We start from the raw sequence: 25,356 nt of genomic DNA on the forward strand, positions 1-25,356 counted from the left end.
CCTGTCCCTCGTGGGCCCAAGCGGCACTTCTCCTGGGTTTACACCATCCCCTTTTTCGTCGTCTCCATCAGGACAACTCCATAACCATTAACTAAGTGCAGGAATATCTTCACTGGGACAGATTTTCTCTCCTCCATATTTAACATTTAATATTTTTTTTTTCTTTCTTTTCTTTTTTCTAGGGTATTTTATTTTATTTTACTTTTTTTTCTTTGGTAAATCCCGTACACCTTAGTCCATTTCTCACCGCCACCATTTTCTCTCTTTTTTTTTTTGGTTTCATATTTTCTTCCACATATCGTCTATTAGTACTTGATAAATCTATTTTGTAGCGATTTCAACTGGTCAGAGCTCGTAAATATACGCCGCGTCTTACCGTGCAGCCGGTTTTAGCCACGAAGGTTTTCCATCCATCGCTTCATCTTGGATTTCTCCAGACTTTCGTCTTCGCTTACCCAGTGCCGACCCAAGAACCCCTCCTGTGAACCCCATAGTTTAATCCAGTCACCTGGGCCATCTTGCCTCGTATTGGGAACATCCTAGACTCCATCTATCGCTTGGTCTTCCTCTTCTCTTCTCTTCAACCCATTTTCCTCCCCCTTTTCCCTCCCTGTATCTGTTTGCATTGGAGATCTCTGCATCGTCGTATTCCTTCTGGCTGGATTCCAGAACGAAACTTAATTTTGTGAAGAAGCAAAACAAGACAAACCAAAAAAAGAAAGCAAAGGTAAGAAGAAAAGCTACATGAAATAAGGAAAGAAGAGAACAAGAGAAAAAAAAAAGAAATTATTACACCTCATCTCTATCAATTTGCAAAGTCCCTGGGCCCCAATCTGGTCCGTTTCGTCAGCACCGCCAACTGGGCCAGTAAGGGAACTTCTGCGTGGTAGTTTTTAGTGTACAGGCGACCGACTACTTTCGGCCCGCCTTGCTGGTCAGAAAAGTAACTAACTTAACTCATCATCTTCTCCGTCTTAGGGGCTGCCCCCGTTCCTCTCTTACTTTTGGCTGGCTGCTGCTGCTGCTCTTGCTGCCGCTGCTGTTTGCTACTCGGAATTCCATCCCATATTCGCCTTGCTCTTTTCCGCCCCCCTTCTCCCTCTCACGCTCTCGCGCTCTCTCTCTCTCTCTCGCTCCCCCCCGACCAGGCCTCCGTTTGGTTGTCCTCGTCGGGACTTTTCCTACTCGTCTTCTATCCCAAAACTTTCTCTACCTTTTTAACTTCCTGCCATCTTCGCTCTTCATTGGGGTAGGTTTCACTCCTCCAAAGCCTGCTTGCTATCTATCTCCTTTGCGAATCGGGAAAATGAGCCCCTCCGCCCACGTTCCCCCGTCCCAATAGACCTCTGCACTTTTCCGCAATTATTTCCTCCTAACTAACACCTGTCTCATCCTGTCTAGGTCTGCGTGTCCATACCTCATCTTCATCGCCTATAAAGTTCCTATTCTTCTCTTCTACGACCTCCCTCAATCAATTCGCCCCCATCCCCTACTCATCACCCCCCCGATCCCACCACCACTCCTCTCTCGAAAAGCCTCTGCGGTATTCCTGTCGACTCCACTCCTCGCATTCTTCTTCCAACGTCGAGAGATTATCGTGGTTTCAGTGGGATGTTGCTGTTGGTGACCGAAACAAAGATTTCCAGCGTCTGTGGTTACACAACTGTCTAAATGGGAAATTCGCAAGGGAAACAGGTGGCCTCCACCGATGAATGTACGTATTGAGTGTGTCTGAGAACAATTGGCTGCGGAGGGGCTGACTTTGGCGCAGTGAACTTGAATCAGTTTCGTCTGCTGCGGGTGGTTGGAAAAGGTGCTTTCGGCAAGGTTCGTATCGTGGAGAAGAAAGACACCGGATTGACGTTCGCGCTGAAATACATTCGGAAAGAAGAAGGTATGTTGCTGCCGAAGGAATACCTCAATACACGCTGACATGAGTTGCTCGTTTCCCTGGTAGTCGTCCGGTCGGAAAGCGTACGAAATATCATCCGAGAACGGCGGATGCTCGAGCACCTCAACCATGCCTTTCTTTGCAACTTGAGATACAGCTTCCAAGACATTGAATATATGTGCGTCCTGCAATAGCTTTCCCAACACGACACCCCTATCGTCCATCCGCAGTCACTGATAATTTGAGAAGTTACATTGTGGTGGATTTGATGAATGGCGGTGACCTCCGGTTCCATATCTCGCGGAAATGTTTCACGGAGGAGGCTGTGAGATTCTGGATTGCTGAGCTGGGTTGCGCTCTGAGGTACATTCACTCGCAGGGAATCATCCATCGTGACGTCAAGCCAGACAATATCCTGCTTGACTCGGAGGGGCATGTTCATTTGGCCGATTTTGTAAGTCCGCCGGTCGCATGCGTTCCGGTTCGTGAAGCTGACCTCCGTGTGACAGAACGTCGCCTCCGACTTTCGACCCGGAAAACCTCTCACTAGTAAATCCGGAACACTGGCGTACCTTGCTCCGGAAGTATACGAAGGCGGCGGATACTACTGCGAAGTTGATTGGTGGTCACTTGGAGTTACATTTTACGAATGTATCTACAACAAGGTATGTCGCTTCGATCTGTTAGTCCAGTCAAGACTTTTGCTGACTCTTGTAGCGCCCATTCGAAGGTCGGAGCCAGGACGTCCTCAGCGAAAACATCAAAAAGGCGCAACCGAAGTACTACGTCACCAACCCCGCGGTCTCCGTTCCCTGCCTCCGAGCAATGTCGGCGTTTATGGAAAGAGATCGGTCGAAGCGAATTGGCGCGATCAGCTTTGAGAGCTTCACATCGCATATGTTCTTTGCCGACATCGACTTTGTCGCTCTGGAGTCGAAGGAAATCCCGCCCGTGTTCCGTCCGTCCAGCGACAAGACCAACTTTGACGCCACATATGACTTGGAGGAACTACTCTTGGAGGAGGCGCCGCTCGAGGCCAGAGCTCGCCGGCAAAAACCGAGAGCCGAGTTGCGGGAGGATGCGACGGCCAAGGAGATCCGCGAGGACGAACTGCACCGTCTGATTGAGACGATGTTTGAGCCCTTCGATTATACCAAGGTGAACTACGTTGGGTACGTTGATCTCCAAGCAAACGGAGATGGGGATGCCGTGCTAACCAACATCAGCAACGCTGCGGATGCGATTGCCGCATCAACGTAAGTTCTCCATGCCTACCTTGTCTTGCGGCCTTTGCTGACCCTGGCTAGAAATCCGGAAGAATGCCTGCCGATCCACCAAACGCAGTCGTCGCATTCCCGACAAGTCTCACAGCCAGACCTCTCCAGAAATTCGCCTCCCCTCCGAAACGATGGCTCTGTCAGTCACTTGACTCAGCCTGACACCCCGTCCCCTCTCAGCGAAACCCCCACCTCGCAAGCGTCGCTACCTCCTCCACCCCCGCCGCCGGCCCCGCCTTTCCACCGTCCTTTGCCACCTACTGCCGTGCGGCCGCGGGGCGCGACCCGGAAACAAAGTAAGGGTGGAGGGGTACAGATGGTGTTGGAAGAAGCAGGTAGCTGGAGCGAGCTTGCGGATCATAGCTCTACACTGCCTGCCGAAGGCTACGATACCGGGTCAGTCAAGGGGAAGGGCTCCAATAGCGGCATGCTCGCTTTCCTCAGCAGGAAGAAGGGGCGCGATAGGAGCCCGAAGCCCCAGGAGCCCGGCGTGCTGGGTAAAGAAGGCGCCCGGCAGATTATCAGCTGAAGGGCTGACATTCGATACCCGGAGGAGGAACGCATCGCTATGACTTGACCACTGTTGGACAGTTCGATAGAGATTTTTTATTCTTTGCCCGTTGAGAAGGCTCGCGCTTTTTTACACGAGTTAGCATGTCGCCTATCTGGCCGCCTTTCCTTCAGGGCGTTGACATGAGAATCGCACACGACTGGGCCACCGAGGTTTGACTCGGACAACACGCAGCCCCGATCAAAAGCTTGCTTTGGGGAAAGACCCATATTAATCAGGCACAATCCAACCATGCCAGGGTGAATTGTTCATTCGTTATTGCTTGCTGGCCCCGGCCTTGACCGTGAGAAACCGCGTGGCAGGCCGAAGCCGACATCTGACGGCGTCTTGGTATGACAGCATATCCATCATTCTCAGTCTCGTCTCTCACCGTCCCGGATTCTTGTTTATGGGACTGGTTTTGTCATTGGTTTCCCTGGATCCAGCGCAGATCAGGCTCTTTCTTTGCACTTCTATTTCCTTGACTGGTGTTGGCTCCGGAGTTGTACAGATGGGAGTGGCATATGACGATTTCTAATTCATCTATCCTTGTGACATACCAACGATGGTCGAGATGTACCGTTTTTCTTCTCTAATTTTTTGATTGTGTTGTTTTTCACCCCATTTGATATCTCTGTGGCGTTTTGCATACCCGGTGAATAGTCGCGGCCCCGACGTGGAATGTACCAGACATTGTGGGGACGGGGCCGGACCGGGAATTACCCTTGTAACTAATGACGTTCCTCCTTTCATTATACCTATAGACCTGAATGGAGCATTGTGATCGGTGATGTTGCTTGTTATCAGCATTCCATGAAAGAGTGGTTGAGTCGATGGTAAGAGTTCCGATGCTAAGCGTCGCTACAACGGGTCACTTCTGTAGTCGTATTCGTACTGCAATCAGTCATGCAAGAAGGTTTAGCTTCGGCTTTGCAGACCGAATTTCCGTTGCCTGTGATCGGTCTAGTTAGTACGTCCATTGCCTCGGCTGCCTACGGAATATACTTGGCATCTTCATCGGAACATATGATCTGACCTGAGAGCTTTAGGTTCTATATCGTCCGGATATTGGGTGCAAGTCTCCGAGCACCTGCAGACGTTATTGATTGGACCCGTCATGCTCGAACCACTGCAGCACTATTACGGGGTGACAAACACCTGGACATGTTTATAGTATGTGTCATAGCTAATTTGGCAGACTTACAATGGTGATAATATCATTTAGAACCACTATTGATTTAGTGCTGTTATATGCCGGTTCAAGGCTTTAGATAGTGATGTCTATCCATACAAACCTACCATTTTGTGTATCTGTTGTGTCTGAATGATCATGCCTTTATGGAATTGTCCTCATATCCCATTGACTTGCCCCATTGGGACGTTAACACCTCAGGCAGCAATCACTTTTCAGGCAACCTTTCTACCATCTATGACATTTCATGAATATTGCACAGAAAGGGCTCCAAAGTCCCTTCCCAATTCCCATTTCTGCCTCGCACACTGTCCGCGATCCTGATGTTGACGGACAGTCATAGACTTGTCTTCCTGCACTGTTCTTGGTCAGCACATTGACAGTTTTGACACTGACATTACTACATACAGCTCGTCCCGGAACTACAGCAAGCACGATCATCACCGAAAGATATCCTACCATAGCCGTAGTATCCCATTCATATAGATCTATTGGCTTAACATGTGTTGGAATGTTCCCTCAGCACACATCAAATATAATCTATACACAAGCACACCAATCATCAGCCAAGACCAAAGGATCACACTAAACCGACAATCCCCTTTATACAAAATCCCGTTCGCAACAACTGCCCTGGATCCTCCACCAGAAAATTTTCCTCTATCCTCAATCACGTGGAAACACGCAATGTCAGCCCCCGAAATCGTTGACAGCTATACCCGGGTACTCGGGTGCGTACAACAGAGGTCCTTCTACGGGGAGATCACCACTATCAGGGATATGTCGCCAGTCTGCGATTATGAATACCGCCGGTGATGGGGCGGACGCGGCGGCGGGAGCTGTTTACTTCGGACATTGGTGGTCAGGGGAGATGGATTGTTATCCTACGGGAGGATTCCGTAGATGTGTTATACGTGGAATCGGTTTTGGGTTTCGTATTATTGTATGTATACCAATCTATTGGGGCTGATCAAGAGAGCATTTGCTGATATATGGTGATGTGTAGATAGCGCGGGGTATTATTGTCCAAGCATTTGGCATAAGCTGAACGTTGGCGGATGGCTGGGCGGGGAGACTTTAGATGGGAAGTCGTAATGGGGTACTATCCAAGGTGAGTGAAATTGCAAGTAATCACCTGCTCGGTATAGTCCTGATTCGAGAGTAAAGGCCACACTCTCTGCAACTACTGGACACACGCCTGCGCCGCTTCCGTATCTGCAGGCGACATCATAGCCCTAGTTACGAATTATGTCACGATAGGGACTACCATATCTTCATCCTTGCTCTTGTATCAGGATGAATTCCCTCTCATTAGAGACAAGGTCATCACGGAGACTGACGCATCATCGACGATACCTCCGGGTGCGACTAGCAATAGCGGTCCAGTAAGCTGTCGAGTTGAGCTGGCTGTTATACCTATTGTACAGCTTATGATGTTTACATTAGGTTCTGCTATATTGCTATGAACATACTGCATGATTGTTTGACAAACAGCTGACACTGCAGAAGCAGTTGACAGTAAGGAGTGCCACGTGTGACGGCGAGCATTTGCCCTAGTTATGCAGAATAGTAAGGAGCATACAACGAGAAGTCATCTACCAGTCCAACACACCGTGAAAGTTATCATGCACAGCATAGCATAGCGTACCCTAACTATATACAAAAAGTGAAACATACATACAATATATACATCATCCCCAACTCCTAGTAATAACCCTATCACTCACTCCCCTCACCCTTCCCCGCATCCCCATCTCCATCCCCATCCTCTCCCTCCACAACAATTACAACCTCCTCATCCCCATCCCCATCCTCCTCTTCCCCCTCTTTTACCCCCTCCTCCCCACCCACCTCATTCTTCCAACTCCCCGCATAATGATGACTCACCAAATACTCCCCCTGCCCCGTGGGCATCCCGCCCTGCAACGCCGCAAAGCTCGCCTGCGGCAAAACCAACACATCCCCAAGCAACACTCCCCCCTCTCCCAACCCCTCGACCTCATCCTTACCCACCCGTCTCCCAACACTCTCACTAATCGTCTCCAAAAACGCCATAGTAATAGCCTGCGGCCCCGTCACATCCACCACATCCGGAATCATCTCCATAGTCACCTCCCCAACGGTGACATTGTTCGCCTGCGCCAAAGCTTCCAGTCTTCCAGCCACATACTCAATCGCATGATAGATATGGTTATTGCCCGGTGTGGACAGCACCGTCCACGACGCGAACTGCCATCCGTCGAACTCTATCCCCACGACCACGTTGGCTGCTGGGGGAATAGGCCATTGCGAGATGGGCACTTCACATGATACATCGAGGTCGGACCAGATGCCGCCGTCGATGTAGAGGATGAGGAGTCGAAGGAGGTCGGCGCGGAGGATGGGCACGCTGAGGGATGTGTACAGGTCGGCGATTTCGGGCCAGATGGGGCGGAAGTTCGTTTCCACGTAGGCGAGGCCGGATGAATCGGTGAGGACTTCGTGGCGGAGGTGTGGGTTTAGGGTTGTCCAGGTGGAGATCCAGGATTCGGCTTGCGGGGAGAGGCCTTTGGAGCCGGTTTTTTGCCAGAGTTTGTGTGGGATGGAGTGGGTTGTTGGTTGGGGGTGGAGGTGGGTGGTATGGGTGTGGGTGTCGTGTGGGTGGGTGGTTGTTGTTGTTGTTGTTGTGGTGGTGGTGTGGGTGGTGATTGTTGCGAGAGTGGTGGTTGGGAATAGGGTTGTTGGGTCTTCGGTAGTGGTGGTTATTTGGGCTGGTAGGTGTATTTCTTGTATCTCTGCTGCCGCTGGGCTTGGGGTTGGGACGATGGTGGGTGAGAGTGGCACGACGGGTTGGCGGATGAGTCGGTGGAAGAGGTAGAGGTTAAGGAAGACGAGGGAGAAGATGAGGATGGCGGTGGGTCGGGTTAGCATGGTGGACATTATGTTGTAGTTTGATTGTGGTTGTGGTGTGGTCGTGATTGTGGTAAATATCTAATGATACATCGCGGGATAGCTGAGTAGGTAGTCGTTGAATGAATGAATATAGATAGTGGAAACAGAGAGTAGGAAATTAGCGTGAAAAACGATATCAAATGTTTGGTGTAGTAGGGTAGAACGAATGAATAAATGAGTGACTAGGTGAGTTACACCTGAAATCTGCAGGGTCCACGCCCGTCTTAAAAGGCGTCCAGCTGCAATCTAAGAAAGGACAAGTAGCAGGCCAGTCAGATGGACCTACAGACGCCACAGATGGACCCTCTAGACTCTCTCCGCCAGAAATGGGGCGATGGCAGCCGATTGGCTTCCCGCTCTGATTTAGGGTCCAAGGTTGATTGCTGAGTTCACCGCGTTTGCCCTAGAAGCCAGTTGTACTCTTTTTCAAGTTAAAGAATGATGGGCGGTTTGGATGTGCAGGCTGATTGTGCTTGGGGGCTGGAAAGCAGGTTTGGACTAGTGGGGATAGTGTGGTTTTACTTTTTCTGCTGATGACTATCCGGATGGAAGTCTTGGTATTCACTAGTTGTGAAGATATTTGCTAGATATCTACGGAATTGGAATGTTTGTGATGAATGAATCAGAGTATTCTCCAGTCCTTTTCTTAAGAAAAAACGAATGATAAGTAAGTAGCACAGGCAGCCGGTGACATCCGCATGTAACACAGCAGCAATCACGTTGCGGCTGTATCCTGTTGTAGCATCGACCGGACATCCAACCAACATCAAATCAGTGAGTATGATAAGCTGCAGATCTGTCAATCCAAGCAGCCAGTCAGTTATGAGAAATGGGGGCCGTGAACACATTCATTCAGGTCAGGCTAGTCTGGTGCGGAGTCTTGTCTTGAGAGTGCTGACCGGATCGGGTGCAGAATCTATTTTTAGCTAAATGTGGATTGGGTTGGGTTGCCTGATGGTGACCGAACCTACACAGTTAAGTACTACTGAAGTCTTCCTTGCAGTAGTCTATCGATGCATTTGTTACGAAGTATTGATGGCAAGTTCTGTGAATATTGACGGGATTACTCTCAGCACAGTGACAAGTCCTTTCACCCCTAAGCAACACTGTCTTCTTCACACATCACAAGGCAAAGCCCAGACCCTGTAGATCTAGCCAAAGTCTAAGACAGTCTGACATGGATCTGACGTGATTGGCCCAGACAAATGATGTCTCCATCACCGCGGTAGCTAAGAACCACTGTAACCAGTGATCAGCGGGCAACAGTGTCCACTGCGCAGGGCACAAGTTACTGAAGAAGGCCAATGTCTGGTTCGGGAGATTCCTGGTGGGGGCTAATAAATACGAGGGTTTCATTTCCCTGGGATAGATGGCCTGGTGGGGGCCGCTTGCGGCGAGGGAGATTAATTCGTGGATAAGTTTGCCGTTTGGGGCCAGGAGTTCACATGGGAGACTCTTGGTATGCATCTGCTTGGCATATAGCCGCTGTCAAGACTGTTGATGCTTGGGGGCTTTATGTTTCGTTCGTTTCAGAATACAATATGAAGCAGCAGATTCAATCCTTCCATGGGGCCATTATGGCAGTCGCTCAGTTGGCTGACGCCCCCTCTTGCCGCGTTGGGCGGTGCGGCTGTGTCTTGTCCGCCTTGCTTAGGACGGGCAGTTTACTACCGCCTTATGGCAGTTGGTATTACTGCAACGTGACAACGAGATGCAAATAGGTAGTGTCTGAGGTTTGCTGGGGAAGGATTACACATATCCCGCCTAAAGCATGGTGTGCACATAGTAGGGCTCTGAGCTCTGTGGCACATGGTTGAACATACGGTACAACTAGCCATTATCATGCTGGAAATACCGCAGATGTACATCAGCTTCGAGATTTAGAGGTGAAGCAGGTGATTCATGCTACTGAGTAATTATTCATACCTTTCTAGCATGCTTTGCTTATCAATTCTTGAAGCATTGCATGATTCTAAGGCACATCGCAGCTGACTGCGAGAGCAAAAGCAGCATCCAGGCAGCCAGGCTACACAAGGCGGAAGATCAGGCACCAACTAAAGACAAGCTTTTCACAACCAATCAAAGGGGGCGCTACCAGCGGGGCAGACCCACTGCAATAACAACTCATTCCCCATTTCCTATGATAATCGGCTTGACAATGACTCGCTTGCTATGGAATCAAAATATATGTCGTCTCATGCATTGTCGTCTTAAGCCGCGTGCCAGAAGGACCAATCGACTGCCAAGTTGATGGCCTCCCAACTTTTTCAGTATCCTTGGGAATCCTCGTAAAATATACCAGGAGTCTCTTCGAATCTACCATGAGTATCTGTTGTCTTCTGTGCAATTTGCAAGTTTTGATTACCAAGCATGTCACTGTTGAATCTGATAAAGGGGTGATATGGGGCAACTGGGTTTTGAACAATCATCGCTGCCCTGGCAGGTACAGTAGAGAGCCGATGGTCCACTCAAAGAAAACTTGAAGCGATCGATGAGTTGCTATGGGATATGAAGTAGCCCCTTTGCTGTCTTGATAATACAACTCAGCTCTGTCAGATATAGGAAAGAAACAATTAGGAAATCCCGGTGGTAATAAATACCACAGCATTTATGACGCGATTTGGATAGAACATGATCCGGGAAAAATGAGGAAAATAACGAGGCAAGGCTGAAAGGCCGGAAATCTCCAGTCACCATTGAGAGATATAATCCTTGTCACTGGCAGGGGTGAGTGCCGCTAAGTTTCTAGGCTTATTACCACCGCGCACGACACTCAACCCGGCTATTTAAGTCCTGCGGCGCCACCTTCCATAGTCTGTCCCCTCCCCGTCTTTTCTTTTCGACCGCCGTTTGATACACAGAGCTGTCCTCCCGTATTAGAGCCCTATTATGGAGCAGATTCCGCTCGTTGGCAGCAATGCTACTACGGCTTGCGATTTCCCGGGAGCCTGTGTACGTGCGTTTCCCAGTCTTCTGCAGAGCAAGATAAACTGACTCTATTATATGTGCAGTGCCTCGCCCTGGCCACAATCCTAGGGCAGGACAAAGTTTCGTTCCCCGACACACCTGCTTATGAAGCGTCTCAGGGGTCGTACTTTGCACAACAGAACAGCGCGCTTCAGCCCTCATGCGTGGTGTTCCCGGACTCAGCCGATGAAGTGTCCAACGTCATCACCAGTATATTAGCAATCTCGTCAGGAGTACCTGATTACGAGAAAGCCGGCTGCCAGTTTGCCATCCGATCCGGCGGCCACAATTCCTTTGGAGGCGCATCCAATATCCACAATGGCGTCACCATCGATCTGCGCGCTCTCAACACCATCCAGGTGCAGGAAGCCCCAATCGAGAATGATAAGGATGAGAGTGCGCAGAACAAAGAGGCGCAACACACAGTCTTTGTTGGAGCAGGCGTTACCTGGGGAGAGGTCTATGCCCTGCTCGATCCGTTGGGTCTCTCGGTAGCAGGAGGTCGCGCTGCACAGGTCGGGGTTGGCGGACTGACGCTCGGAGGCGGCATCTCCTACTTCTCACCGCGCTACGGGTGGACGTGTGACAACTTGGTCGGTGCAGAGGTGGTCTTAGCCAACGGGACAATCGTATATTTGGATGAGGACCAACACTCAGATTGGCTGGCAGCGCTACGCGGGGGCGGCGCCAACTTTGGCGTTGTCACAGGCTTCAATCTGCGAATTTTCCCGCAGGGTCCTATATATGGAGGGTCCATCTACCACAGCACTGAGACTGTTGACGCCCAGTTACGTGCCTTCGCCGAGCTGGCTGATCCAAAGGAGAGCAGCTACGATGACTATGCTTCGTTGATCACCAGTTTTGGGTTCGCCGGAGGCCAGGGGGCCGCCGTCGTGAACAGTGTCGTGTATACGGGGGAGCTGGAGGAACCAGGGGACGATGGAATAACACCGCCCCCAGCCGTGTACAAAGCGCTTTTCGACATTCCACAGTTGTTCAGCACCATGCGCGCGGCACCCATGCATGAGGTGGCCATTGAGCAAGGGTCGTTTTCACAGAGCGGGAAACGGTAAGAGTAACTTCCTTCACCCAACATTTTAGTGCTGACGACAATCAAACAGACAGCTAAGTGTAGTTGCAACGCACGACGTGACCCTTCCTATGTTGAATGCAACCTACCTCCGGTGGAACTCCAGTCTGGAAGCCGTACGAGATATTCCAGGCATCGTATGGTCGATCTCCCTTGAACCACTACCCCCTGCAATCTATGCGCGGGCTACGTCTGTGATTATACTTCAAACCGGCCTGCTCAGACAATTCAATCAGCTCGAACTCGATCCTGACCTTGAAGAACCTGAACCAGACAACGAATACGTATCATCTGTCAACCTTCTGTGCCGAGTTTGTCGATTCGGGTCATCTTCCTGCATATGCTTTCTCCATTATAGACTAGAACATAAGTCTTTCACAGATTGTTACTTTATAATTGAACAATTTCGAATTGTAGATTGAGTACAGGGGCTTTAGGTGATAGAATTCAAACATACAGATAAGAGAGATGAATAAGTAGTAGATAACTTAGTGGTTGGCGCATGGGTAAGCAGTAGGGGACTAACAGCCAGGTTAGCAGCAATTAGTTTAAACCTTCTATCAAGTTAATAGTCAGATCAAGGAAACCGTACTACCGTAATATGGCTAAAAAGCTAGAAGAATAGTAGTCTACTATGACTTTACTTTTCTGAGTGCCGAGGCATATCTACTATATTAATTTTAGTCTTATTGCAGTCAAAGTTTACTTATTGAAAATCATATAATTATCCTAGGCCACTCTAGTTACATTATGGTGAAGCAGTACTCATCATCAGCTCACAGAATCAGCATCTATCTAGAAATTAGCCGCGCTTCAAGTCACACCAACAGATTAGTAGTTCGGATTGGGTGACCGCCGGCAGATCCTTCCTCTCGTAGTTATTCTTTCTTCGCCGTTGTTATTTATCCATGCACCTTCACTTACCTTGTTTCCCATATTTACCCTATTCACTCCACCCCGAATTTTCCATGAACGATATCTAGCGCAAGTGGGACTCCACCCGCTACCAAACCACACACGCGCTATATGAAATCCCAACGTAAGCGAATCCAAGTGCCCAGACGTGATTGAGGTGATTATCTCTAGACAACCACTCCCCCGTCGCTATCGTATTCAACTTCATCCCCTTCAGACACAGCAGTATCCGCGCTAGAACGCGAGTGAATGCTAGAGGCACTACTAGAACTGCTGACTGGGTCGGGAATAACGACGTATTGGAAGTCGGGGTCAATTTGGTGTCGGAGCTCTTGGAAAGATAGAGAACCCATGTCGGCCTCTAGCCCTGTCTCGAGTTCAAACATGGTCGAAGTTCCTCCTGCCGTTGAGTCAGGGCATCCCTTCATCTTGCCCACGCCAGTTTCGATGTCATTCTTCAATTCCCGTCGTACTAGACCTATCAGATTATTGAGAATCTGCTCTTGGTTCTTGAGACGGGTGAGAGCGTTCGGTTCTGTCTCGCTGATGTCGGGAAGGCGCCACTTCATATAAAGTTTCTGGTGAGATGAAGGGCGAATATAACGGCCTGGATGATTGCAGATATACTGATAGCAAAGATAACAGGCAGGCTTGCTGCACCCGATATACTTGTCCGAATTATTCAGAAAATCCCCACCGGTCTTCTCAAAATGATCGAGTACCAATATCTCAGCATGCACAATGCTTTTACCCGCGAGGTGCTCCTTAGCCAAGTTCTTGTCCCATTCATTTGTATCCCAAATTGTCCGCAGACGGGCAAGAAACCTCTGCTTCTCTCCTGAATTACTAGAGAACATCCGGTTGCTAATGCCATCGATATTGTACTTGCGGGGCGAAAAGGGAAGGGGACGCTCTCGAGACGCAGGAATCGTCTCGAGTCTCATCCCTCTTGCAAAATCTGAACGTAAAAATATTGCGCCTTCGACTATTCGTTTGCTCATAATCACATGCTTCCCGAGTTTGCCGAGCAACTTAAAGAGCCGCTCGAATGTGTGAGGCTCATGTGATTCCATGGCTAGGTTCCGGAGGACTTCGAAGGTGTCTCGCGAGTTGTGACTTATGACGGCCAAGTTCGCCATATCCACTTCTTGGAGTTGTACACCGTCCCTTTGCAGGTGCTGGGACAGCCACTGTTTGAGATTGGCAACATCAGGGTTACCTAGGCATTAATTTCATGTCAGACACGTATACTCGACATATACCACAAGCCTGACATACCTTCATGTTGCCCATTAGAAAGCTTTGCTATTACTGGAGGCGCAGCTTTCCTCACAATTTGCTCATAATAAGTGTGGATTTTGGGTGAATTAAAGCGCAAGACTATGTCCGTCAAAAATCTCAGGGCTGCTTGGCCATCTTCGGTGCTCAGTTGAGCCGATGGGTTTCTTGCCAGCCATTGTACAATTCTCAAGACATCTTGAGCAAAGCTGACAACGGTTTCCTCCACATTCTTGTTCGCTGCTAGCCAAACCACTATTTCTTCTGGTCTCTTTTCCAACGCGACCGCGGTCACATAGGCAGTATCCTTCTTGTATGCGCAAGCGTAGGCAAGTGCATCCACAAAAGACCTATGACTCTTTATGGCGTTGAAACCAGGATTATCCTGCGGTATGTCACCGGCTCTGATACGCCGACCGCGAACAGTTCCCAGGGTCTGAAGTAGGGAAAGAGGCTCGTATAGAAGCCGAAGCCGGGGTATCGGCGGGGATATGAAAGGGTCGCCTGGAGGACCGTGATCCATTTCCCCAACTGAAATAGATAAGCGGCCTTTCTTTTCTTTCTAAATAAATAAAAAGATCTGTGCTGATCAAAATAAAGGAGGTGATAGATGACATAGATGAGATACGCCGGAGAGGGGGTGAAAGAAGATAGATATAAATATATTTCATGGAAAAGTGTTTGAGGCTCTGCCTAATAGTTCAGCCTTGCATTGGATTGTTTCCTTGGAGGCGGGACAACGAGCAGAGAGACCACCTGGCACATATGAGTTGGATTGCTTCTAGACAGTTCATAATTACCAACTTCTACTTGCATAGTCCAGTGTTTAGTATGTTTAGCTTGGTCTGGGTGTCTGCTGTGATGTTGTTTCTTGGGCAGCCTTGCACCTTACTTGATGCCGCATTGCCAAGGAAAGTTCCTTGACAGTCATAGGCTTTCGAAAGCATTCCTATAGGGGTTTCCACCTGTACATCGAAATTGAAAGCGGGGTTGAGCGACTACGATGTTTCACTACAATATTTCACCATTTTCTTGTCAACATGTCGTCGGCCCGCATTACTGTCCTGTCAGCCGTAAAAGGTTCGTTTTGCTGCTAGGACTGGTTCTCGCTATCTTTAGCGGTGGCAAACCCTTAACGGAGGCAATCCTTTGGAATACTCTGGACTACTTGTTTATTGCGCAGTGGAGGAAGCTATAAAATCAGACACTTCACAGGGTAGAAAGAAAATCCTGTCCACGTCAATCCTTCCCGTACGAGTAACACTATGCGGACCCTTGCTTTTCGACCTGATCTGAGGTTGAACCTTACCGGGGTAACATACAGCAAGAATACATGAGTCACCTCACTGTATCTAACCCTTTCATTATCGCGGGACGATCAGCATGGAGAAATCCTGTACCAAGCCTAGCATGAGTCATGTCGAATAGATTGCCAGTGCACGGTTCAGGATAAGTGATAGGATTCTGTATTGTGACATAAGACTGCGTGCCGAAACTACCAATGAAAATCAAAGTTACAATGCCGGAGGTGCACGTATTAGAAGTGTAATCAAGTTCTTATGTATTCTGAGACTGACTCGCATCACTCACAGCTTATCGATTGGGTTTTGAACACAGCCCGTCGGACGAAAGAGCTTAATAGCTCATTTCGCCCACCGTCAGTCGCTCCAGCACCGACAAGGTCCGTGCTATTGTCTTGCATTAGTCTATATCAATGCATAAAATGCTGTGCTGACGGACAGGAGAGCGCGAGGCTGGCGTATGAGGCAAAGCGTTAGTCAAGAAGGATGGCGGCGCGATAATACCCGCATGAGTCTAATTGCTCAGCTGCGAGTAAACGCTGGTTACCCACAGGCCACTCACTGGTTCAACTAAAAACATCATTCGTTCGTACTTACCACATCCAGTCAGACCGGCTGGCAATCGCATCACTCCAGGTGGCATTCTGCTAGAGGATGCTCGAGGCAGATGAGATTGCTGGCATCTACCACCACCCACTACTACGCTCAGAAGGCTGAGCTCGGTGAACTCAGCCGCCACAAAATAAACCAAAAGAAAGTCAGCACTGATGTACGATGGATCCAGGTCATCAATGGAGCGCACGATTTGACGTGGCTGAGCACTGCGACCGCAAACTACTAGAAACACGACATTTCATACCGCATGAATCGACACCTTGGCTACCGCATGGACCGTGAGCACTCGGCATGGCGTTGGCATCAGCACCCAGCCGGGAGAAGAATCCGGAGCATGGCGGCTAAGCCTAACCGGCAGGTTCACTCGTTTCCTAACAGATCTGTCGAAGGGAGAAAGGCTCACTACCTTTCTGCCCAATTCTACCCATCTGGAATACCAGGAGGCCTGAGCGTTGCGAAGCGAGCGGAAGCCATATATAATCTTGATATCCCTTTCTATTGGCTAAAACTGCGGCCAAGATAGCCTTGCCGCAGGTTGGCTAACCACTAGCCAGCTCTATCGAGGATATGCATGCTGTGGACGACTACTCCGTATCACGGCACGGACATTGTGCCAAGTAACCGAGCTACCTCTGCTTAACCACTGCTGTACGCCTCGATGCTTCGTATTTCGTCTCATATGCCTGGTAATTTTGAGATAGATTTTCCCCACCGAAGGCTAGAAGTTTTAAAGCAATGTATCCAGCCCAATCATGACTGTTAAGCTCCCTTGCAATACCCCAGGCTCTTCGGGCCATGGCCAAAGCTGTGACGTGTCCATGACAGTCGAAGAGAATGAAAAGTATACCTAACCTACGATGTTGCTAGGGTAGTGCACATCACATGCATTCATCAACAAGAAATTGCCGCGTGGGTGTTTGGCAACTTAAGTATAGAGTAGGATTTGAACAGTGTATACGTATATAAATACCCAGAGAGCTATCGTGTAACTATGAGAGCAAAAGCTATTTCAAAATAAAACATAACCTGCCTATCCCAAAGTAACATCCGCCATATCAGATTCATATTTCTGCTTCATTATTGTCACGATGTCTCCCAGGCTTGTGCAACCGGACTGCTACACCAACACTGGTAGATATAGCCCAAAGTCTGTGAAGTGATAGCTACTGATTTGTATTTCAGATTATGAAATTGGAAAGCGGCTGTTCAATGTTTATATGGCTTTAATGATAGTTCACACCTCGCCTAATGGCAGAACAGATGATTCATTGGTATGTTTGCAGACTCTGCTCTTCGCATCATTAGTCCAAATTATGGATAGCTGAGGACGTTCCAGGTCGAGGCAGACCGATTTATTGATTCGAAAGCTTATGATTTCGAAGCAGCGCTAGTAGCCATAAAGAGCTTGAATCTAGATTTACCCCGCACGAACAAATTTGACGATGAGAGTTGTGAAGATTACATATACAAAATTCTCGGTTTCGTCAGACTGTCCGATAGCAGGGAAGACTTTGTTCCTCTGCTGACAAAACTCCACGTGCAAATCCCAACTTGCTCAGCTGACACTGGAATATCGACAACTGCCTATAAAGAGTCAGTGTTGGAGGAAACGGCAGGGCGTTATGTCAGTCCCACGCCTACTCAGTGCTCCTCTAACGCGAGTGATGAGCCTGGAATCTGGAAGTATACGTCTCGTTTATGGGAGGATGGGTCGAATCACGGAGTGACGCCCAATGTCGAAGAAAGTTGCCTCAGCAGTTATCCGCCCAAGTTTCGGATCACCATTTCTTACAGGGGTATGCAAGCTTCGGGTGAGGGTAAAACTAAGAAGCTTGCGAAACACATCGCAGCTAAAGGTGTTTGCCACCAGCTTGGGCTCCAGCCATGTTGATAGTGAGGTCGTCGGATCTATGGGGCTATGAGAAGTACCTAGGATAGTTTCTCACATTCAATATATCCTCTCCATGTAAGCATCGAAAGATATTCGCAGATTATAGACAAACTAGTTCTGATCAGACCTAACTCTCGGAACCTTGTACGGTGCCATTATAACATAAAAAACATAGCAATCACTGGGTTTAGACAAGACGCAAGGCATGTTGATCCTTTAGAAATAGTAAGGTGCTCGAACACATACGCTATACCATAATAATCTGTGCAGCCTCTAAGTAGGGAGTAAATGCTGTGAGGGATGAGATGCGTTGGCGGCGGAGTATCGTGGTCAGGGGAATGGTATGGAATGGATGGCCGGGGTTATCAGTTGCGCTGCAATGAAGCATTTCCATTGGCTATAGCTTTCTAGAGCCCCCACTTGGACCCCACCTGTTGAGTACAAACAAATTCTCTCTTTAATACGTGACTCAGGCACCATTTAATATTTTTCAGGATGGCAGAGCTTGCTTGACTGATGTCGCTGCCTTCGCAGCCTAATTATTTAAATGAGTTTGTCTATTATTGTATCGATTACATGTCATCAGCAACCTAAATAGACTCTTCTAGGAATAGAGAGATAAGTGAGACAAAATGTCGGAGAGGTGAACTGCCCAGACTAGAATTTCTGCTCGGGCGGGTTTTTGCCCGGGTAGCAGCTATTATTCTACGGAATACTGGCCGCGCAGGACAATTTTGGATTGAAACGCCCTGCTTGTCCCAGAAGTCAAAAACACTTATTTGCCATAACGAACAGAAGTAAACACGGAGGAGCTTTCCTCCGTATTATGATACTGGACCCAACGAATCAAATATTAATTGATTACCATAGACTTGAATACGTCGACATTGTAGAGAGTGATCACGCGCAGCCATAAGTCGATTTATTGCCAAGGTCGAAGCCCCCGACCTGCCTCCTTATTGTAAGCCCATTCGCCCCGGAATGATATACAAACATTTCCAGGAAGTCTGTTTAGGTTCCCCTTCCACGTTCCATTCTTGGACGTCAGCATTCAGGACAGTTGCCTTTAGACCTCTATTTGATCACTAGGCTCGCACAGACTTGATGTTTGCGGAATGGGTCCCGTTGTCTTCATAACCGAAGCTATGGATGTGCAGCACTGGAAAACAGACTAGCCATATTAGCGTTGTAGGTGGGCGTATTCGTGTATCTTCTCTGAGCCCCTACGGAGGGATAGATTAGTTACCATACGGCCTTCTGCCGGACTACGCGATCAAAGCACAGTTAGCATTGTGTTTGGGCATAATTGGTCCACGTCCTCATAATGATAGTATGTTGGGCAGTGATGCGTGACCTTTCCTGAGGGGCCAATCAGCCTCATATATAAGCGTCGGCAGCTATCGATATAATTGATACCTATTAGTTATCTTTAAGGATAGGTGCGAGCTACTACATACTCTCATGGTATCTCTATTAGCCGACTCACAATTAACGCATAGTTATCTTCTCTCACACCCCAAAATGGCCTCATCTACCGATTACCACGCAGACAGTACACCGGGGACAACAAGTAACATGGAACTTAGAATCAGAGAGTATCAATTGGAGATGTTGAACGAGAGTTTGAAACGTAATGTTATCGTTGTGGTATGATCACTGGCCCCAGAGAGAAGCATTACATATTAACATATAGAAAGATGCCAACAGGTACTGGGAAAACACAAGTGTATGATGAATCTTACTATGTCTTTGACCATATGGCTAATAGGAGCAACAGAGCCATATTACGAATTCTGGCGGATATAGACAAAGGGGACTCGGATAAGGTATGTACTGTCACCTGCCGTGGAGGGACTGTAGCTAACAAGTATTAGTTCGTATGGCTACTTTGTCCCACCGTTGCTTTATCTGAGCAGCATACACATACAATACGCAACCGTGTTCCTTCCATGTGGTGCAGAGGGTTCACCAGTAGAGATCAGGTGGAACACTGGAAAGACAAGGCAATATGGGATAATGCCTTGTCGGGAATAAAGATTGCAGTTTCAACATATCAGGTTCTATATGACGCACTAACCCATGGTTTTGTTAAATTGAGCCAAATGTCTTTACTCATATTTGATGAAGGTCAGACTGAGAGAGATTTCACGTATCAAACAATGACTGACATCGTATTTAGCCCACCACTGTAAAAAGGATCACGTTGCAAACAAGATAATGCAGGTCCACTACCATAATCAGCCCCAAAGTGGTGTGCAGAACCTACCGAAGATACTTGGTCTTACTGCTTCTCCTATCTTATCCGACTTGTCATCTTTGGAGTATGTTATTGGCCGCCATTATCATGCTTATCATATCCGAATTCTAATTTATAACCACCAAGGAACGTGGAAAGCAACCTGGGCAGTATATGCAAGACTCCTCGCCAATACTACGCGCAACTCCTCCAATTCACAAACCGGCCACTTATTCTGCCGCGCCTACCTTCTTATACGATTCCGGACTGCTCTGTCAAGGCACCAATACTAGAAAAGTTATGTGGTATTTTGTCCTCTGAAGATGAAGTACCAAGTTCATCGAAGATGAGGAGCAAGCAGCTAAAACATATTAGACGCTTCATACAATCTTCGGAAAGCATTAATCAGGAGCTTGGTATTTGGGCCGCGACAGAGTACATGCGAAAATCGATCATGCATTTCAAAGAAAGCATGCGAATGAGCGCTGAAAAGACAAATATCTCCAATCATGGGAAAGACTTCGCAATGGAAATTCTTACTAGATTGGGTAAATTGCAGGACTGTAGCGCGGCAATGCAACCAGAAGAAATCTCACCAATGTGTCAGTGTCTATTGGATGAGCTTTCAAAGGCATACAGAGAAGGGTTCTGCGGTCTGGTGTTCGTCAGGCAGCGAGCAACTGTACTTGCATTGAAATGGCTGATAGAGAACCATCCACTTACGAGCCGCCTATTTACTTGTGGAACATTCATTGGTATGTCAACGACACAGTACAGCAAAACAGAGCTCGGAAATCTCCATGACATCCGAAATCAGACAGAAACGCTAGAAAAGTTCCGGCAAGGCTCTCTAAACCTAATCATAACAACCGATGCTCTGGAAGAAGGCATTGATGTACCAGCATGCAATACAGTGCTGAACTTCAACTGCCAGCTATCCTTGAAATCCTTCATTCAGCGACGGGGACGTGCACGAAGGGAGAATTCCCAGTTTATTATCATTATGGAAGATGAGAGCGGCCCAAGGTACTTGAAACGACTCGAGATGGAGGAAATAGAGCTAGTTCAAAAGTTGCAAAATGCTGAGCGAAGGCAAATACCAGCTAATGAGCTGGACTTCGATAAGTACGAGAGGATTTCGTTCTCCCTTGACATTGACAGGACCGGGTAAGTGCGGCTGCATTGTCTCTCCTTTTTTAGAAATGCTAACTTTGTTAGAGCTCGGCTGATAATGCGGGAAGCGGTCGGCTATTTGTATAACTTTTGTTCAAAGCTACCTGCCCAGCCGTATGTCAGCAACAAGCCCCTATTCACTTATGAGCGCAATAACTACGGCCGATTCAGGGCGGTAGTTAAGTTGCCAAGCAACCTCGACCCTTCCCTTCAGTCATTTTCTAGCTCAAGAAGTTGGTCCAGACTCAAGTATGCAAGGGAGGACGCAGCATTACAAGCATATAAAGCGCTTTACCAGGCTGGCCTTGTCAACGATTACTTAGTTCCCACTCAGGTCTCAGACCATTTGGAAGGGGATATCATATTCCGGTCCCACTACAGCATTCAGAACCAGCTGGATCCTTGGCAGGATATTGCTCTTTCATGGAAACTTGACAGTCAGCTGTATGCTCACAACCTACGAATCATAAGACCAGAAGAGGACGAAATCCATCTACATATGATTCTTCCAACTCAGCTTGACACAACAATTCACATTCCTCTTTTCATTGATTATTGCACAACCTATACTGTCATTCTCACGCCGGGGCATCCAATCACTACAGACGTTTCACTTTGCCAGCAAGTGACAAACCTGATCTTCCAGTCGGTTTACCGAGACCATTGTTCTCGCAAAAATCTAGACTATGCGTTTCTTCTTGTCCCAGGATTGGAAGAAACGAAGTTGATAGAGTTCCTCGAGAGGTATTCTGGATCAGTCAGCCTGACTGAGCTTCTGAATCAGGAAGCTACGCCGAGTGCGCTTGGATTGCTTCGCAGTCATACGAGACCCAGTCGACCACTTTTGGTAGAGCCCTGGGTAGCAGGAGAGTGCTTCTTATCTGATGAGTTGTCCATTTCGTCATTCGATGCCAAAGTCAAATACATGACCAATCGCCGGAACTTTCTCTCTCATGGAAATCTAGCTGCTGGGAAATCAACAAATTCTGAGCCCAGGATAGGTCTTGAAGCTAATGTGAAAAGCATGTCTGTGCGAGATTTTTTTTGTTGATAAGCTACCTTTCATGTTTGCCCAGGTCGCCCTCTTTACACCAAGCATATCCCACGAGGTGGAGGTACATATGATAGCGCAAATTTTGCGACAGGAATTATCTCTACGATCAGTGACGCCTTGGAAACGAATTGATCTATTGGCTATTGCTATCAGGCCTACAAGTATTGAGCATCGAGCCACCTTCCGCTCATTAGCCTTCATTGGTGATGCATTCATGAAGTACCTCTTCGCAATGCAACTGTTTTTGCACCATCATTTGTGGCATGAAGGTCTCCTGTCCTCGTTGAAGCAGAAGAATCTGTCTGATGCGGGTCTTGCACATGCTATACAACAATCTGGCCTTGGAAAATTTCTCATAAGCAAACATCTCAATGGGAAACGATGGGTGCCACCGCTTGTGTCGGGGATAGAACCCGCCAGTAATGAAGCTAGGCAGCGATCCATCGGTGCGGCTACGCTGGCAGATATGACGAAAGCAGTTGTCGGGGCTGCCTTCATAGATGGTGGACTGAATCAAGCTGCTGCATGCGCATCAGTTATGTTTCCCAAACTCAAGTCCTGGAATGCATCGTCTCTGCATGATGGTACTTATTCCAAGACTAGACCGGAAAATGCAGTTGCTTCAACAGCAATAGTCGATATGGAAGAACTCCTTGGATACACTTTCACCGACAAATCCCTGGCTGTGGAAAGCATGACACATCCATCTTGCACTGGTCTTGTTCAAACAACATCTTATCGGCGTCTCTCATTTCTCGGAGCCAGCGTGCTAGAATGGATCGTCGTAAGCTATCTACATCGACATGCACAAGTGATGAATCCAAAAAGGATGCAGTCCTTGAAGTCCGCGTTCACCAACAACACATTTCTGACCTTTATAGCGATAACATTCAACCAAGTAAGGAAGCAAAATCATATAGAGGTTGATGATGAACACAAGGTTCATAGAAACGTGACGACATGCTCAATTAGACTCTGGGATTTTCTTCGCTTGCATAGCGATGCGTTATCCGCCGAATTATCAGACTTTGTTCAGAAGTCATCTGAGAAGGTGGATGCCATCAAGCATGAACTATGGGAGCAGCGATTTTACCCGTGGGTGCGGCTGAGCGCACTTGGGGACATGCGAGTGTTGTCTGATATCATTCAGAGCATTTTTGGTGCTGTCTTTATCGATTCTCAAGCAACCCTAGCATCCTGCGATGCCCTGGCAGAGAAACTCGGAATCGTGCCGCTTTTGGAGCATTTCATCTCCCATCAAATCACTACAGACCATCCAAAAGACACACTACAGGCCATCCTTCCAGGACGCAAAGTTTCTTATCAGATCTGTGTTGACAAGGAGCATCCCGGGACACTGCGGTGTTCTGCTCTGGCTGACTCCTCGGAAATTGCCTCAGTAGAAGGCCAAATGAATGATGAGGTAATAAAGATGCAGGCAGCTGAAACGGCTGTTCGTCTGCTGCGCAAGGGGTTTGCTTTATCGAGACATCGTGAGCATATTCCTAACCCCATCCAAAAGTTTTCCCATGCAACACCCGAGGCACTATATAAACTTATGCGCGAGGATACTAGAAGAGATCGAGTATGTGAAGTGTATGGGAGTAGATGAGTTCGGTATAGTTGTTACTATACCTCTGAATATTTCCGAAAGTTTCTGGTCATGAGGAGGCCGTTCGGAAGGCGTTTGAGGGGATGTTCTCTCGGCGTTCCATAGGCACTGCATGGATAACTAATTCCACATCACCGGCTTCTCAACTTCGTGCCTATCTAAGGGGTTCTGTGTCTGTTGTTGCCGTGGCTGATTAGCTAGATGAGAACTAGATGATACATAATAGATTAGTCATTAGAATTTTCTATATTCTCTAACTGGAGAGTCTAGGCAGTATAATAGATTTTTATTAAATTCCTATAAATGATACTAAAAGTACATATATAATCATACTTAGATTTAGCTGCTAATCAGAAAGACATATATCGTTATTCAAATTATTGATTCTGACTGCTAGGTTACAGTTAGGGTACAGTTGAGATATAACAGTCAGATATAATCACTCTACTCTTAACCTGACTATTAACCTGACCTGACCTGGCTGTTAGTCACTCTACTGTGAATATTAAGTTTTATTAATTATATTTGTCGATATGAGTTGAGTGAGCATGCTCATCCTTACTCTTATTATACTTTCCCTAAGCTCACCCCGGTCGCGCGACAGTAAAGCAGCTCATACCTTGAGCTCACCCAAGCAGCGCCCACCAGGGTATTAGCCATTTTAAAGCCACACGCCGGGAGGTCAGTAGTTGGGTGGGTGACCACCAGCGAATCCCTTCTGTTGTATGTTTTTGTTTTTTTCTTCTATTTTTGTAAATCTTAGTAGGACCATGAGGATAGACACTGGACGCGCTGGGTAGAGGACCAGAATACGCCCCGTTTGGGTGAGTGGGGAATGTTACGCATAGTTATCAAAAGGAACACTGCAAAGCGATTATAGGACGAGGGACGGAGATAGGATGGACTCGCAGGCAGCTGGATGTCTAGCTGCGACACACATTTATATTTCTACATTTTGTTTGCATAGCTGCGCTTTCGTTGTGTTTTGCTGTGTTTAGCTACGGCAATGACTTTCCTACGCCACAGCTCATGTTCATTCATGTGTTTACTGCGAGGTCTGAGAGACTTGGCGGTGTTCAGGGACATATTCTTGCTTTAAACGGTGAATCAAGGCGTAGATAGCAGCAGAGTTAGCGGGATCGACCAGGTATGACAATATGGATATGTATTGGACAGAATTGTATGTGCTCACCTGCGGCAGGAGCACCCGTATCCGGTTGAGTCAAAGCATACAGCTCAGCTCATTCACTACTACATCATCTTCAGGACAAGTCAAACATCGATTGATTGATAATTCAATGCACTTTCTCAAGGCATCTAACTGAGCTGGACCACGTGCAGTACGGCTATCTTCTCTGCTCTTATATTCTCCTCACCTTCTTC

The 25,356-nt window shown here is 47.8% G+C and overlaps 6 protein-coding genes across 6 annotated transcripts; 4 read left to right on the forward strand and 2 right to left on the reverse strand.

The window, feature by feature from the left end:
* Window positions 1–1,671: 1,671 nt before the first annotated feature.
* On the forward strand, window positions 1,672–3,697 carry BDQ94DRAFT_167929 (serine/threonine-protein kinase; the record flags this gene model as incomplete). Its single annotated transcript, XM_026770942.1, has 8 exons — window positions 1,672–1,714; window positions 1,772–1,894; window positions 1,958–2,069; window positions 2,141–2,345; window positions 2,401–2,556; window positions 2,609–3,063; window positions 3,118–3,147; window positions 3,199–3,697. 8 exons carry the CDS (start codon window positions 1,672–1,674, stop codon window positions 3,695–3,697), a joined length of 1,623 nt encoding a protein of 540 aa, XP_026629333.1.
* A 3,196-nt stretch (window positions 3,698–6,893) lies between these two features.
* Window positions 6,894–8,454, reverse strand: BDQ94DRAFT_138879 (uncharacterized protein; the record flags this gene model as incomplete). Its single annotated transcript, XM_026765322.1, has 1 exon — window positions 6,894–8,454. A coding segment is annotated over exon 1 (617 nt), but the record flags the coding sequence as incomplete, so codon positions are not given.
* Window positions 8,455–8,662: 208 nt separating this feature from the next.
* Window positions 8,663–9,135, forward strand: BDQ94DRAFT_138881 (uncharacterized protein). Its single transcript, XM_026765323.1, has one exon. The coding sequence runs from the start codon at window positions 8,772–8,774 to the stop codon at window positions 8,988–8,990; it is 219 nt and encodes a 72-aa protein (XP_026629335.1). The 5' UTR covers window positions 8,663–8,771; the 3' UTR covers window positions 8,991–9,135.
* A 1,595-nt stretch (window positions 9,136–10,730) lies between these two features.
* On the forward strand, window positions 10,731–12,261 carry BDQ94DRAFT_167931 (FAD-binding oxidoreductase; the record flags this gene model as incomplete). The annotated part of the gene is made up of 4 exons (XM_026770943.1): window positions 10,731–10,793; window positions 10,853–11,877; window positions 11,930–12,092; window positions 12,172–12,261. 4 exons carry the CDS (start codon window positions 10,731–10,733, stop codon window positions 12,259–12,261), a joined length of 1,341 nt encoding a protein of 446 aa, XP_026629336.1.
* Window positions 12,262–12,848: 587 nt separating this feature from the next.
* On the reverse strand, window positions 12,849–15,510 carry BDQ94DRAFT_185426 (nucleic acid/nucleotide deaminase domain-containing protein; the record flags this gene model as incomplete). The annotated part of the gene is made up of 6 exons (XM_026774878.1): window positions 12,849–14,032; window positions 14,092–14,644; window positions 14,848–14,897; window positions 14,984–15,089; window positions 15,132–15,155; window positions 15,439–15,510. 6 exons carry the CDS (start codon window positions 15,508–15,510, stop codon window positions 12,981–12,983), a joined length of 1,857 nt encoding a protein of 618 aa, XP_026629337.1. The 3' UTR covers window positions 12,849–12,980.
* A 3,909-nt stretch (window positions 15,511–19,419) lies between these two features.
* BDQ94DRAFT_157806 (uncharacterized protein) lies at window positions 19,420–23,915 on the forward strand (the record flags this gene model as incomplete). Its single annotated transcript, XM_026768811.1, has 8 exons — window positions 19,420–19,545; window positions 19,773–20,025; window positions 20,078–20,219; window positions 20,282–21,301; window positions 21,353–22,337; window positions 22,384–22,422; window positions 22,453–23,854; window positions 23,884–23,915. 8 exons carry the CDS (start codon window positions 19,420–19,422, stop codon window positions 23,913–23,915), a joined length of 3,999 nt encoding a protein of 1,332 aa, XP_026629338.1.
* Window positions 23,916–25,356: the final 1,441 nt, after the last annotated feature.

This window comes from Aspergillus welwitschiae, assembly GCF_003344945.1.
Source record: "Aspergillus welwitschiae strain CBS 139.54b unplaced genomic scaffold BDQ94scaffold_7, whole genome shotgun sequence".
Taxonomy (NCBI): Eukaryota; Fungi; Ascomycota; class Eurotiomycetes; order Eurotiales; family Aspergillaceae; genus Aspergillus; species Aspergillus welwitschiae.

Bases quoted from the DNA above. Each gene is read 5' to 3' on its own strand.
- BDQ94DRAFT_138881 (XM_026765323.1), top strand. From the start codon at position 8,772: ATGTGGATTGGGTTGGGTTGCCTGATGGTGACCGAACCTACACAGTTA.